Source organism: Mustela nivalis, assembly GCF_964662115.1.
Source record: "Mustela nivalis genome assembly, chromosome: 2".
NCBI lineage: Eukaryota > Metazoa > Chordata > Mammalia > Carnivora > Mustelidae > Mustela > Mustela nivalis.
This window is the reverse complement of record NC_139021.1, coordinates 101,735,357-101,749,748: the sequence shown is the minus strand read 5'-3', so window position 1 is coordinate 101,749,748 and position 14,392 is coordinate 101,735,357. Positions and strand designations below refer to the sequence as shown.

The 14,392-nt window shown below is 46.0% G+C and overlaps 2 protein-coding genes across 2 annotated transcripts in view; one reads left to right on the top strand and one right to left on the bottom strand.

Annotated features, from left to right (window-relative positions):
* LOC309859736 (uncharacterized protein) overlaps positions 1 to 14,392 on the top strand; it is a 281,535-nt gene that overhangs the window by 57,744 nt on the left and 209,399 nt on the right. The gene's annotated exons all lie outside the window — the stretch shown is intronic.
* LOC309859320 (uncharacterized protein) overlaps positions 1 to 14,392 on the bottom strand; it is a gene marked incomplete at its 5' end in the record, with an annotated part of 51,910 nt that overhangs the window by 37,035 nt on the left and 483 nt on the right. Inside the window, one exon of the mRNA XM_082719977.1 lies at positions 1,555 to 2,224. Within this exon, the coding sequence (XP_082576103.1) occupies positions 1,555 to 2,224 (670 nt within the window). The remainder of the gene's footprint in view (positions 1 to 1,554; positions 2,225 to 14,392) is intronic.

Genomic DNA, 14,392 nt, shown 5'->3' with positions numbered 1-14,392 from the left:
TACGTATTCATTTGGATATAATAAAAGTAAACGTGCAACTATAAAACAGTAACACATGTAATTAGTAGATGACAAAAACCTGAAGTGAAGTTTCCAGATTGATGACAAAGTATACAATTAACATAGGCTATAGAAAGAAAAAAAAGAGAAAAGTCTCCTTTAAGAAAAATATCTAAATGTATACTCCAAAACTATCACCGCTAGAAGATAATTTTGCTAAAGACAATTTGGAAAATTTACTTTTTAGAAGATTTCCAATTTCCATTAGTTCAGTGTTTTCTAAGCGGGGCTCATAAGGTAGTTCAGAGGATAACTGCGTTGCAGTTACTTACAAACAAGGCCTGTTTTAAATTGCTGATCGCTGGGTCCCATCCAGATCCACTAAATCAGCAACAGGTGGCAACGGGGCCAGAGAATCTGCATTTTTAGCATGCTCACCAATAACGCAACCGGAAGTCTGCCCCTTAGATTTTTACCAAATCATTCATTTAAAAAATACCCACACAAATATAATGCTCGTGCTTTCTGGGATTGTGTGCACCCACCATAACACCAGGAGGAAAGTGTGTGAACAAAGTCAGAAAAGCATGATTACACGGTTGCACGCACGGCTTCAGCCGTCCTCAGCCGGGAGCACCAACCGCTTCAAATGCGCATCTCCGCTCGCCGTCGAGCCACCGAGACACCTGCTCTCCCAGCGGCTCCGCCCCCTCGCAGCAGGGGCAACCGGGCACAGCCACACCTGCTGCTGCAGGAAAGCAGCGAACGGGGCTCTCAGAGTAAAGGCTCTGGCTTTCCACACCCTCGACCTCCAGCGCACTCTGTCCTGCAGGTGTCACAGGGCGCCCCCCGGGCCGGCCCACTCTCCCCAAGTCACCCGTCACCGACCGGCCCTGTCCGCGAGCTTTCCCCTCGGGACCCCCGGACCCCGCGGACCGGCTCAGCCGGCGAAAACTCCTCCGAGAACGAGGGACTGCAGAGCCTGTGCGCAGCAGGGGGCTCTCCAGCCCGAGAGCTCCAGGATTCGGGGTCTGGCGTCCCTCCCCGCCCGCGGCACTCCTGAGGGACGCGGGGGAGCGCCCGGTGAGGGGCGGGCTTCCCCGTCCGCGCGTCCCTCCCCACACAGCGGACGGCGTCCCTACTCCCGCCCGGGCTCCAGCACACGCCCCGCCGCCCCACACTCCAGAAGGAAAAGCGGAAACGCCTCCGGGAACCGTCACCGCCGCCCTCATCCTGCCGCCGCCCCCACGAGAGTCGCCTCCCCGCACTCACCGCGCGCATCTCGCAGGCCTCCCGGGACGCGGCGGTTCGGGTCACGGACCCCCGCCCGCGCGGTCCCCAAAGCCCCTGCGGGTCCGGCCTGGCCCTGCCCGCACCCCCGCCGCGGGCCGCTCGCCGCCAGCGCCTGCGTCCGACCCCGCGTCCCCTCACCGCCGGCCCTCGGCTCACCTGGGCCTCGACGATGCGCGGGAGGAAGCTCAGGATGACCAGCAGCTGCACTGCGGCCGCCCCCCGCCCGGCGCCGGCCCGCCGGGGCCCCTGGCTCATGCTGACCTCTTCCCACAGCGCGACCGGCCGGGCCCCTCGGGACCGGGGAACGGCGGGAGGCCCGGGCGACGACCCAAGGGGACGGCTCCCGGCGGCTGCGAGGCTCCAGGGTCTGAGGTCCGCGCCGTGCGGACGCGGGGGACGCCCTCCCCGGCTCCCGACAGGGGCGAGTGAGGCGGGAGAGCCGGGCGCCCCCACTTCATCTCCCAGACTGCCCCGCCCCCGGCTTCCCCTTCGCTCCGGCCACGCCCCCCTCCGAGCGCAGGGCCTTGAGGGAGTTGTGGTCCCCTCCTGCGGGGGGGCGGGGCCGGCGGCGGAGGGAACCCGGGAGCAGCCGCGGCGGCGGCAACTCCGCCTCCCCCACGGCGGCCAATGGGGCAGAACAACGCGAGCCTCCAAAACAAGAGGCGCTGCGGGCGGGGCTCCGCTTCCTGCGGTCGGGCGCCGCGCCGCCTCCTCTCCCCCGCGGTGGCTCCTGGAATCCCGACCAGGGGTCAGGCCTGGGTGGCCGGTCCCCGACGCCGCACAGCCGGGGTACTCGGGACGCGCCCCGGGGGGCCTTCGACTGCGAGCCGGGGCGCGCTCTGCGTCTCCTGCGGCGGCCCCGGCCTTAGGCGCCCGGCGGGGCCCCGCCAAGCATCGGCCACTCGGCGAGGTGGCCCCGGCTCCTTTTCGACTTCACGGCCCGCAGGCGTAGACGCCGCCTTTCCTCGGTCCGCTCCCACTCCCTGCGGCGGAGCAGACCGCGCGCGGAAGAAGGGGACGAGCCCCGGAATTGATCATAACTTGTGGGGTGGGGACGAGGGCTTGGACGACCTGGGAGGGCTGAGGCCTGGCTCTGGCCCCCGCCTCCGAAATACCGCAGTTTCTCATGGGGCTTCAGAAGGACGGAGGTTCCTTAACCTCTGCGAGCCTCAGTCTGTTCGTCTGTGAATAATAACCGACCCAAACCCTGTTTTAGCATTGCATTAGACCTTACGTAAAGGGCTTAGGATGGCGCCAGAACAAAAGAAGTTCAACAACAGCTGCTATTCGTTTTATTAATAGCCTTGACTTCTAGAAAACTAGCAATACGGCGGCTTACACATATGCGGTGTGTATTAGACTCCCATTGCTTCGGTAACGACCGCACATTTAGTGGTGTAAACAAGACATTTATTAGAGTTCTGAAAATCAGAAGTCCGAATTAGATCAGCAGGGCTGCATCTCCTAAAGGCTTTAGGGGACACTATGTTTCCTTGCCTTTCCCAGCTTCTAGAAGCCACTTGCGTTCCTAACAGCTCATAACTGCACCACACTGTCACATCTTCACTCCCTCGGCTTCCATTGTTACATTCTTTGTCTTGCTGACCCTGACTCTACTGCCTCCCTCTCATAAAGACCCCGGTGATTACACAGGGCCCACTCAGATAATCCAGGATAATCTACCCACCTCAAAATTATTTCTTTTTTCAATTTTTCAGGAGACAGAGCTTGTTTATTGGGTAGGTAGGTGGGCACCAGACCCCAAAATTCTTAATCACATCTGCAAAGTCCTTTTTGCCACATAGGGTAACAAACGCACATTTTGGGAATTAGGGTATACACATGTTTGGGGGACATTGATCAGCCAACACACAGTGTGTTACACCTTTCTGAGCACTTTCATTATTTGAGGGGCCTGTGCAAAATGAAAATTCAGGGTCCTGGTTTAAAAGATGGTAAGAATTTCAACCAGGGACAACAGAGCATTCAACCAGGTGCAGGGCCCTTCTGAGCCACGTCAGTCCTCTTCCTCTTCAGCAGCTTGGAATTTTTGTTGGACTCTTCCAGCTACTTTTTCACGCTTCCTCTTTTCTTTGCCAAACCTCTATTTTCTATCCTCTCGTTTCCTTTTGTCCCTTATATAAATACGATCTCTCCCCATTCTGCTAAAGCTTTTCTCTTGTCCAATCCAATGGAGTTTTTTTTTTTTTCAAGATTCCTCATCTCTGCACCACATTTGATTTTATTGCTAACACATACATTGTGGGATTATGTTATTTAAAAAAATCCTGGGAATTTTTTGTTCTGGTTTAAAAAAAAAAGGGAAAAAAAGTTTAGATTATACAATTTCTTATTACAAAATCTCAGGTGCTCTAGTGGACCTTTCATCTCATGTCCTCTAGTGCTTTTGCAATCAAGGACAGCAACCATGGTCTGTAGTTAGAGTCCTTCTAGATTTGTTCAGTTTGAGTGGTCAGTGGCTGGAAGGAGGTAAGGGGTCACAGAACTCCAGTGCAGGGGGTCCAATAGCTATTGTCTTCCTGGTTATCAAACCCAGGAAGTAACAAGCAAGTGAAATTAGAAAGTGTTGGTATTTTGCACGAGATATGGTGCACCCAAATGCATGCCTAATGACGTCTACTGAGATCTGTCTTACCGTTAATTGGTACGAGTATGAGGAGGGGGGGTTGTTCTTTTGTGAACAGACTGCTCCATTTGTCCTCTCCCCCTGCCTCTTTGTGTACCTTTGCTTTCCCTAAAATCAACAACAGTGAAACCAGCATTGTGCAAGGTACCGGTGATGTCATCCTTGCTTCCAGCAGAGTTCCACGGTGACACTCAGTTTGAACTTTGCCACTTTGAACGCTGTGGCTAGAAGTTGTGACAGAGGAGAGAAAGTGCCAACACTAATTCTCAATGGTTGAAAGAAAAATCAGCTCCTGCTAAACTTTTCAAGAAAAAGTAGCAAATGACAAAAATGTAGAAGTGCTTATAGTACCAAGGAGGATTTCACTGTTCATGCTTCCAGGAAGGCAAATTAGTGAGGACAGCATTCAGGGGCACTAAACAGAGTCTTTCCCAGGGCACTGCCATTGGACCCATCAATGCCAATTGCTTTTAGTCCTTTGTTCTTCCTATCAAAATTCAAATTCCTTCTAGAATTTAGCTTGGAGGGAGGGAACAAGCGCATTGACTGACAACCCTGAAAGTCTACAGGGAATGAGCAAAATGTTGCACAAATCAACAGTGAGTGCTACTACCTTCAATTCTTAGTAGAAAGGGAAGGGGTGGGGGAGACACCTGGGTGGCTCAGTCAATGGAGCTCCAACTCTCGATTTCGACTCAGATCATGATGTGAGGGCCATGAGATTAAGCCCTGCCTTGGCTCTGCACTGAATGTGGAGCCTTGAGATTCTCTCTTTCCCTTTCCCTCTGCCCCTCCCACTGCTCATGCATGTGCTCGTTCCAAGTAAACAAATCTAAAGGAAGAAATAAAATGGAAGAGATGCTGGTCAGACATGACCCTTTCCTTCAGGAAGACATGGTTGTATTCAGATACTGGAAATAGCAACAATTTGCCAGCCACATCTGGATTGGATGGACCTAATTTTCTGGAACTAAGGTATCTTAAAAGTGACATCATTTTGCAAATTGAAGAATTTATGGGCCTCCCAGATCTATTAATCTAAGAAAGGGCAGGGCCAGCTATGAAACTAATCAGTACAAAGCCCTCATTACAAACAATGAGAATTTGTCATTGATTTGGTTGGGTCAGATTATGGGAGGGGGTTATCCTGGAGGGACAATCTTAGTGTAGATGTAATTCCACTAGGGCTAGCCATGACTCTTTTCCCCATGATTCTTAATGTAGCCAAACAGAATCAACCTATGTGTCTCGAGGATGACCCGTGTGGTTTAGGTTTTAAATGAACAGTGTCAAAATGCTGGTTAAGGTTAATCTTACTCATTTTTGAAATATAGACACACTGTCGGCATGCACAAAACCAAACTAATATTTATTGCAGTATCTCTCCATTTAGCTCTCAAATACAAATGATTCCCCATCCCTTTCTATCCTTTTGTTTCCCTTCCCCTCCTTCCTACCCCACACCTCTCCCTTCTCTGAGAGGATGACCCATCTCATCCCGTGATCTGGAGCGAGTTTTCTAGAGTCCTGTGCTGTTCCCACCTGTGATACTCATTTAGCATGAACAATCTGCTATTCCGTATCAAGAGTTAGCTTTTGCTGCATATACATGTATTATAGACATCTGGACGGTAAAGTTTCAGAAGACTCTGTCTTCTTGTACTGTATTCTCTTTAGTGGCTATCTCAGTTCCCATGAACAATAGTTGATGAACGTTTGTCTATTGATTACTATTTCTTACAATCTCAATTTCTCTTAGACGGTATCTGTCTCAGAACCAATCCTGGATTGGGTACCTCTGAACGTTTCCTGTGGACAACTGGGAAATAGGGTCATTGGACAGGAACATTCCTGGAGAAGGCAGTAAGAAGAAGCTGAAGGCTTTTCATTAAGGCAAGGGATTCCAGGTCCTTAAGCAGAGGTGTATTTGGGAACTATCAAAAAGACTGAGGACAGTAACAGACTTGTCAGAGGGTTGGTTGAAACCCACTATTGGAAATTCATTACTTTAAGCATTTTGGTTTTTTACTCAAACACTATTTGAAATGTCTACACCCAAGGTTGTTGAAGCAATGGTGTGAGAATGGTCTCGAGCAGATTACTATAATGCTTAAGAGACTTTGCACTGGGTGTTTAGGTTTCCAAGATACCATCAAGTGTATTGTGTTTTTTTGATGATTTTTTGGCTTGGTGAACTCGTGACTTCTAGTGAAGGAAATCATTGATGTGTGGTTCCAAATGAAAGTCAAGGTAATGGGGTGGAAATTTAATAACATCAGTAATTTTCACTCCTGATAGCAAGCTGAACTGTGATTAATGAGCCTGCTGAGTAGAGGCAATCTGTTGTGTTTAAACAAGTGTATTTGCAGATAGTACTGCTGTGTTAACAACCTGCCAATGGCAATTTTTTAAAAAGTGAATTTCCACCTGTAACTTAGTTATAAAGGGAATTTTGGCTTGGTGATAGGATTTCTTGAATTTTACTGAGGACATCTCTTCTTCTGTTCTTTTGACAAGGGATAGGGATTAAAAGAAATTAAAATGAAAGACCTTGGCTGGCCTGTGGCTTTCTCTTAGTTATCTATATAAAGCATTCACTGTTTTTCTTTAATATTTACTCAGCTGTGACATGCTCAAGTATTTTCACTTAACAGCATTAAAGCTGATAAACTTGAGCCCATTAGAATTATTTCCATTTCTAAAAGAGTTTACCTGGAGATATGCAGTTTGCACAAAACTTTCTTTTATGTAACAAACACATGGCATTATGTTAGAAGTTAATATATAATGTGATCACAGGGGTAATCTATTAAATGTAATAACTGGGAAAATGAGAATCATTATTTTGCCAATTTCACTCTCCCACCTAATGTCTATAATGCAAGACTTCACATAATCCCAAAGTTCTATGGCACTGGCTTGCACATTGGGACTATCTGACTTTGGTCCAGCTCTCACTGCAGTCCACTCTGCATAGGATCCAGGGCACAGTGTATGAGGGCGACCGCCGTGGATGTTCTTACAATGTGAAGATGAACGTTACAGGAAGTAGAGAGGGCCAAGGTCATGGAGACAGTGAGGTCAGAGAGGCAAAGGCAGGGAAGGCCGTTGATAGCCTTCAGTGATGGCTGGAGGTGTTTCTCTGTTGGCCCCAACTGAGTTCCCTCCTGTCAGTGCGTTCCCATGCAGTCATTGCAATCTCAAGAAGTTTCATTTTTTTCCAGATCCAGTTGTTTTTTTCCCAAGTTCAGTCTCATATGTATATTGAGTCCAGCCAGTCGCCTCGTCCTTGCTCGGTGTTGCTGCTTGTTTTCCAAGACTCACATTCACGCTTGCCCCCAGACTGCTGCCTATTGCTCCTCATCCCCATTCCCTCCAGCCCTAGAGTCTGGTTTCTATTGTGTAGGCTCTCTACCTCCTGTGCCTTAACTTCTCTCACTGGCCAACATCTTGATTCAGATTTGGATTCCATTTGGCCTTAACAGAATCACATACTTGCTGGCTTCCATTTTGTGTTATTTTCTTTCTCCTGTTTAGGAACTTCTGACGATCCTCTGACGATCTCTCATAGATACAGACTTTAAGGATCTTCTCCTTCTACTTGAGCAGGATGTGGCATCTTGCATTTACAATCTTACATAAAACCTCATGCTCTTCTCTGAAAAAAAAAAAAAAAGAGGAGCATAGCATATACTCCTCAAGGCACTATAAGTGCCTTTTACGTGATTTCTCTTAGGGTTGGAATCCCAGTGGGATTCTCATTGTTTGTGACTATCCACAGTCCCCCACAGAAGCAGGATGACCCACCACATTATATGACATTCTTGGGACTCTTCTAGTCCCCCAAGAATGAAATGGGTCATTTATGTCTCTCCTTTCTTCCATGATCCCAAGGATTCACTATATTGCTATATAATAAAATCAACAGGGATACCTGGGTGGCTCAGTTAAGCATCTGACTCTTGATTTCAGCTCAGGTCATGATCTCAGGGTCCTGCAATGGAGCCTCCAATTACACTCTGTGCTCAGCATGGAGTCTGCTTGGGGTTCTCTCTCCCTCTCCCTCTGCCCCCGCAATAAACAAATAAATCTTTAAAAAAATGAAATCAATTACAATTTCTTAGAAAATAATACCAATTTTTACAAGGCTGCAATTGCCACTGGGTTATAAAACAGTCAGAAAACACAGAGAAAATATTCAGTTATTTTAAAGATAACTTTACAATTACTTGAGACAATCTTTTCCCCAATTTTCAGGTTATGTTTTTAAAATGTCTTACAATCTCATGCTCCTAGTCTGTGGTGTTTTTTCCCAGACATCCCTAGGCTTATCATACCACTAAATTAGTGTGATTCTTCGCTGTACAAAATTATTTATCAAAGAAGTCCTCTTTTCAAATGCCTTCATTGTACTATTTTAATTGCCATGTATAGAAATTAACTAATTTATCAAGAATGGCTCTAAGGTTTTTAATGACAAGAGAACACTTTGGAAATGAGAGGTTCTAGTTCTTCAAAAACCTATGTTTGTATCTGAAAGGTTTGCAGAATTATTTTTTTTTAAGATTTTATTTATTTATTTGACAGAGAGAGATCACAAGCAGGCAGAGAGGCAGGCAGAGAGAGAAGAGGAAGCAGGCTCCCCGCTGAGCAGAGAGCCCGATGCAGGGCTCGATCCCAGGACCCTGAGTTCATGACCTGAGCCAAAGGCAGAGGCTTAACCCACTGAGCCACCCAGGCGCCCCTGCAGAATTATTTTTTAATAGAGTAGTTTTAGGGTCACAACACAATGGAGTGGAAAATACAATTCCCCTACACCCCTCCCATCAACCTGCACGGCCTCCCGAATAATCAACATCCCCCACTAGAATGGTGTATTTGTTATAATCAGTGAACCAACATTGATACATCATTAACACCCAAAGCCCATAGTTGATATTAGGGTTTGTTTTTTGTATGTTATACATCTGATGAGTTTTGACAAATGTGTAATAACAAGTATCCACCCTTGTCCTATTAGATGGAATAGTTTCGCCGCCTCAAAAATCCTGTGCTCGATTTGGGTCTCTATCCTCAGTGAAATCATTTTTTCATCAACTTTCCTGCCCCGAGGTTCATGTCATAAATGGAAAAATCTATATCAGTTGGAATTAATTCTAACCATGTAGAATAAAACAAAGCAAAACATCAAATTCAACTAAACTGAAATAAGGTTTCTCTTCACTCTACATGATGTGATTTCAAGAAAAAAAAAAAAGATGTGTAGTGGTGTCCAGTTATCTTACTAAATGTTAATGATCATCAGTCCAATCTTCTGACCACAATTATGACACAGGACGGTGGGATTTTGAATGTAGCAATACGGATATCTTGTACTAAGGCAGAGACAAGAGAAGTGTCTATAGCACTGTCAAGGTTATGGAAGAAATTGAAGGTATAGGGCTCCTGGGTGGCTCATTCAGTTAAGCATCTTCCTTCAGCTTAGGTATGATCCCAGAGTCCCAGGATGGAGTCCCACATGGGGTTAGTTTCTACTTGGTGGGGAGTCTGCTTCTCCCTCTACCACTGCCTGTCCCTCCCCCTGTTGTGCACACACACACACACACACACACACACTCTCTCTCTCACTCTCTCTCTCTCCCTCTCTCGTCAAATAAACAAGTAAAATCTTTAAAAAAAGAAAGAAAGAAAATGAAGATAGCCTTCCTTTGGGATAGCACCCTACAGCTCAGACTCCGTAGACCCTTGTGTACATTCACCTATGAAAGGACTAGTACTTCATACGAGGATTAGCTGAGGATTCTCTGCACCTCCCCCTACTCTACAAGATATGTATGCCAGCTGCACATCCCATTTTGTATCTACATAAAAAAGCCTAATTCTGATTTATGTTTTTTGAGTAACAAATGGAAAATCTCTTGATTGCTCCAAAAAATAATTTTGAATAGAAAGCTACTAATGTGTTTTTGTTGATGAATTTCTATGATGTAGAGGAATAAAGTAGTCACTTCCCTGCTGCTGGAGCTAAAGACAAACCACCACTCAGCAGGTGGGGGGTGGGGGGATTATAAGGGAGCATAAGCATCAAATGAATGATGAGACCAGGTGATTTTTTAGAGTTTTTCAATCCTGACTTTCAGTGATTCCACTTAAAAAACAGAACACTCTAGTTGGACCTTTTATTTTTTTCATCCAATGATCAAACAAAAAGCCTTTTCCTAACATTGTTTAAACATTTTAGAATTATCCTTTCCCATTTGCAGTATGAGCATCAGTATCTGCAACTCAGCAAATGGCCTGTTATCCCGTGTTCCCACTTTAATAGCTTGAACTGTAAAGTAGCTATAGATTGTAAATTGAATGACTGGAGCAATCAATAGCCATATATTACCAACTTTTGAAATAGACTAGACTACACATACTAATGCCCAGGACACAGGAATGTAACACACTTTGAGAAAAAAGAGATAACAAGAAAAACTTTCTGACTCAAAGATCTAAACTAACAACTGGCTGATGTTTAGATAAAAAGAACTAATTATTGTGGGGTTATTTTAATAACTTTAAGAAAAACACTTTAAAATGTCCATATAACAGTGTCAGAAAGAATTATTTAGGAGAAAAGCCACTGGGCTGTCTTGGAATATTAGTACACCATTGTCTTACTGTTCATGGTGACCTCATTAGCAATGTGCAGACTTTTCAGATTATAAAGATACTCTTTTCATCCCAGTGTCAGTACCTCTGCCATGGCTATCTTTGTATTTAAAAAAGAAGTACATTAACCAGAAATTGTATTTCATTTCCAAAAAGCATATAGAAACCAAAGTATAGCCATGTCTCCCACTCCCTCACCTACCCACTGACCTGCATCTGCCTTTTCTCCTGTGCCTCCACCCTTACACTCAGCTCTGCTCCCTTTGCCAACCAAAAGGCATTTCTCTAACAATTCTCTCATTGTGTTCTGCATGATGGATTTCCCACTCTGCTGACGGATTCCATCAGTATTAAAAACATGTTGAAAGAACTCCCACCTTTTAAAAACACTTATTGGCCCTATTTCTGCCTTGTCTTTTTTTTTTTTTAAGATTTTATTTATTTGTCAGAGAGAGAGAGGGAGAGAGGGAGCACAGGCAGACAGAATGGCAGGCAGAGGAGAGGGAGAAGCAGGCTCCCTGCTGAGCAAGGAGCCCGATGTGGGACTCGATCCCAGAAGGCTGGGATCATGACCTAAGCCAAAGGCAGTCGCTTAACCAACTGAGCCACCCAGGCGCCCCTTTTCTTTCTTTTTTACAGAACCCTCCTTAAACTAGTTATCTATATTTGCTGTGTTCAGTTTTGCTCCTCTTGTTCTCTCATTAACCTCCTTAAATTAAATGTTTGCCCCCACTGCCCCACCAAAACTTCTCTTGAGTAAGCTTCCTACTGACTTCTTTATTGCTATAACCAATGCCAGTTCTCAGGACTCATTGATTTGACCTAAAGCAGCATTTCGCACTGCTGAGCACCTTCTCCCTGAAATACTTTCTTCACATGACTTCCCTGGTCTTGCTCCTATACCCTAGTTTTTCTTTCCTCTCAGTCCTTTTGCTGGTTTGTCCTCAATTCCATGACCTCTAAATAAAGCCTCCTTGGGACACCTGATTGGTGCAGTCAGTTAAGACTCCAACTCTCAGGGTGCCTGGGTGACTCAGTCAGTTAAGCACTTGCCTTCGGCTCAGGTCCTGATCCTGGGCCCTGGGATTGAGACTCATGACAGGCTCCTTGCTCAGAGGGAAGCCTGCTTCTCCCTGTCCCTATGCTCCCTGCTCCCCCTGCTTGCACTCTCTCTCTGTCTCTCTGTGTCAGATAAATAAGTGAAATCTTAAAGATAGATAGATAGATAGATAGATAGAGAGAACTCCAACTCTTGATTTCAGCTCAGGTCATGATCTCTGCACTCAGTGGGGAACCTGACATTTCTCAGTAAAGTGTCATTATGTCAGGTTGGTGGGTCCCCCAGGAGAAGTTTGTTCTTCAAGCTTACTGCTGTCAGACCTCCGCCTCCCTCCTCCCCACTCTGTGGCTGGTATAGACGCTAGTCAAAGATGGGGCTGGAACTAATGGTGGCCCCATCTTCCCTGGACCACTCTGGGACAATGGTCTCATCCTTCTCAAGACCAGGCATCCCAGCACCTTTGCTCCAGGTGAAAGGAAGCACAGCTCGTCCTCAGCAGTGAACTCTGCCTTGGTGAAAAGACTTCTGGACGGGGTGCCCAGGTCAGTCCTTAAGCATCTGCCTTCAATGAAGGTCATGTCCCCAGGGTCCTGGGATCAAGCCCCACAACTATGGGGCTTGCAGTTCAGTGGGGAGCCTGCTCCCTCTCCCTCTGCCTCTAACCCCTTGGGAGTCTGCTCACTCTCTTTCTCTCTCTCTCTCAAATAAATAAATAAAATATATTTTTTAAAGATTTTATTTATTTATTTTATAGGCAGAGATCTCAAGTAGACAGAGAGAGAACGAAGCAGGCCCCCTGCTGAGCAGAGAGCCAGATGCGGGGCTCAATCACAGGACCCTGAGATCATGATCTGAACCGAAGGCAGAGGCTTTAACCCACTGAGCCACCCAGGCGCCCCAATAAAATATTTTTTAAAAACGTTCTGGGATCCCATCTTTTATAAGTGTAGACAGTCATACCAGATGAGAGAGGAGAAATCAGGGCACTTGGGTACTGGATGTGGCTGCCATGAAGACCTCAAATCCTATAGTTCCAGAAATTGGGAATTATCGACAGACCAAGATCACAGAAACAGAGGGTAAGATGGTGCTTCTTAATGTATAGCACAGAACCTCTCAGGGTGCAATTGGCGCCAGTGTTCTATTCTGAAGGGGGCAGGATCAAACCGTTTTATTGAGGGGCTTCAGGGAAAGGTCAAAGGGCTAGGAGGACAATGAGATCCAGTATCCTCAGCCTGGCCAGGATCTCCTCAGCGTCACAGTTTCCAAAAAAAAGTCCAAATGTCCTCTTAAGGCCCACATTCTAAAATGTCTTTTTGGGGGGCTCCTGGGTGGCTCAATGGGTTAAAACCTCTGCCTTTGGCTCAGGTCATGATCCCAGGGTCCTGGGATCAAGCCCTGCATCCAGCCTTACATCAGGCTCTCTGCTCAGCAGGAAGCCTGCTTCCTTCTCTCTCTCTGCCTGCCTCTCTGCCTACTTGTGATCTCTCTCTGTCAAATAAATAAATAAAAATCTTAAAAATAAATAAATAAATAAATAAAATGTCTTTTTGGCATTTGGCCTGCTGGTAACTATTCACTTGAGAACCACCACATGGTGCCAACAAGGACTTGGCTTCCCATAGCATAGGACTCCCAAACTTCTTTACCCTGTGCGCCACCTTCCCAGCTCTCCTTGCCTAAAATTCATATCTTCCAAACTAAAAAACAAGACAGACTTTCTAGTTTTTAGTTGGGGGAAAGCAGCCTATCTCAGATCTCAGACCAGAGAAGGCTGTGGCGTACGGCAGGGGGACGCCCAGCACTGGCTGGAGGGCTGGATTCAGCCACCTCAGTCACCCCACTTGCCAGTGTTTTTTTCTCCATCATAGTGGGGCCACCATGCTACGTTCTAGGTGCCTGCCCTGAAGTCAGGAAATCGTCCCTAGACAGAGCGCTAGGCAATTGTAGGAACCACTCCTTAGTGTTCCTTCTCTCAGGAGCTATAGTCTGTGTCACTTTGGCATGGTGTCTAGAAACTCTGTATCATGTATTTTGTCCGTTTTAATAGAATTTCCTCTTTATGGCAAAACAAAATGGAATTCCTAAAAAGGAGAATACTATGTTTTTAAAAACTTGGTGAGACTAAGGGCCCCTGGGTGGCTCAGTCAGTCAAGTGGCTGCCTTCAGCTCAGGTCATGATTTCAGGGTCCTGGGATTGAACCCCACATCAGGCTCCCTGCTCAGCATGAGGGTGGGGGAGTCTGCTTCTCCCTCTCCCTTTCCTGCTCCCCCTGCTGTGCTCTCTCTCTCTCTCTCTGTCAAATAAATAAATAAAATCTTTTTAAAAAATCAGATATGTAACCAACTGACTCACCCAAGCACCCAAAGCACATTTCACTTTTATGTGCTTCAAAGATTCACGATCAATAACATGGTAGGATCAAAACTAATAATTCATTTTATCAGCATTCAGAGATTTTTATTTGAAGGGTTGTTGTTACCAAAAACTTTGAGGAAAGATAGATGATCCTTCTGTTGCTAGTTTAAGTAACAGTTGCGAACTAGAAAAGAATATTCTCTGAGGTCATCTGAAGCCTACATTTGTATCTACAAGATGACTTAAAAGAAATCAATTCTTTATATATTTGACAGCACAAAGTATCTTTTTTGCCTAGCAGTTTCTCTTTAAAAAAGTAATGTCTAATATGTTGTACATTTTTATTTGACATTCCTGTAATATATGCCGGATTACT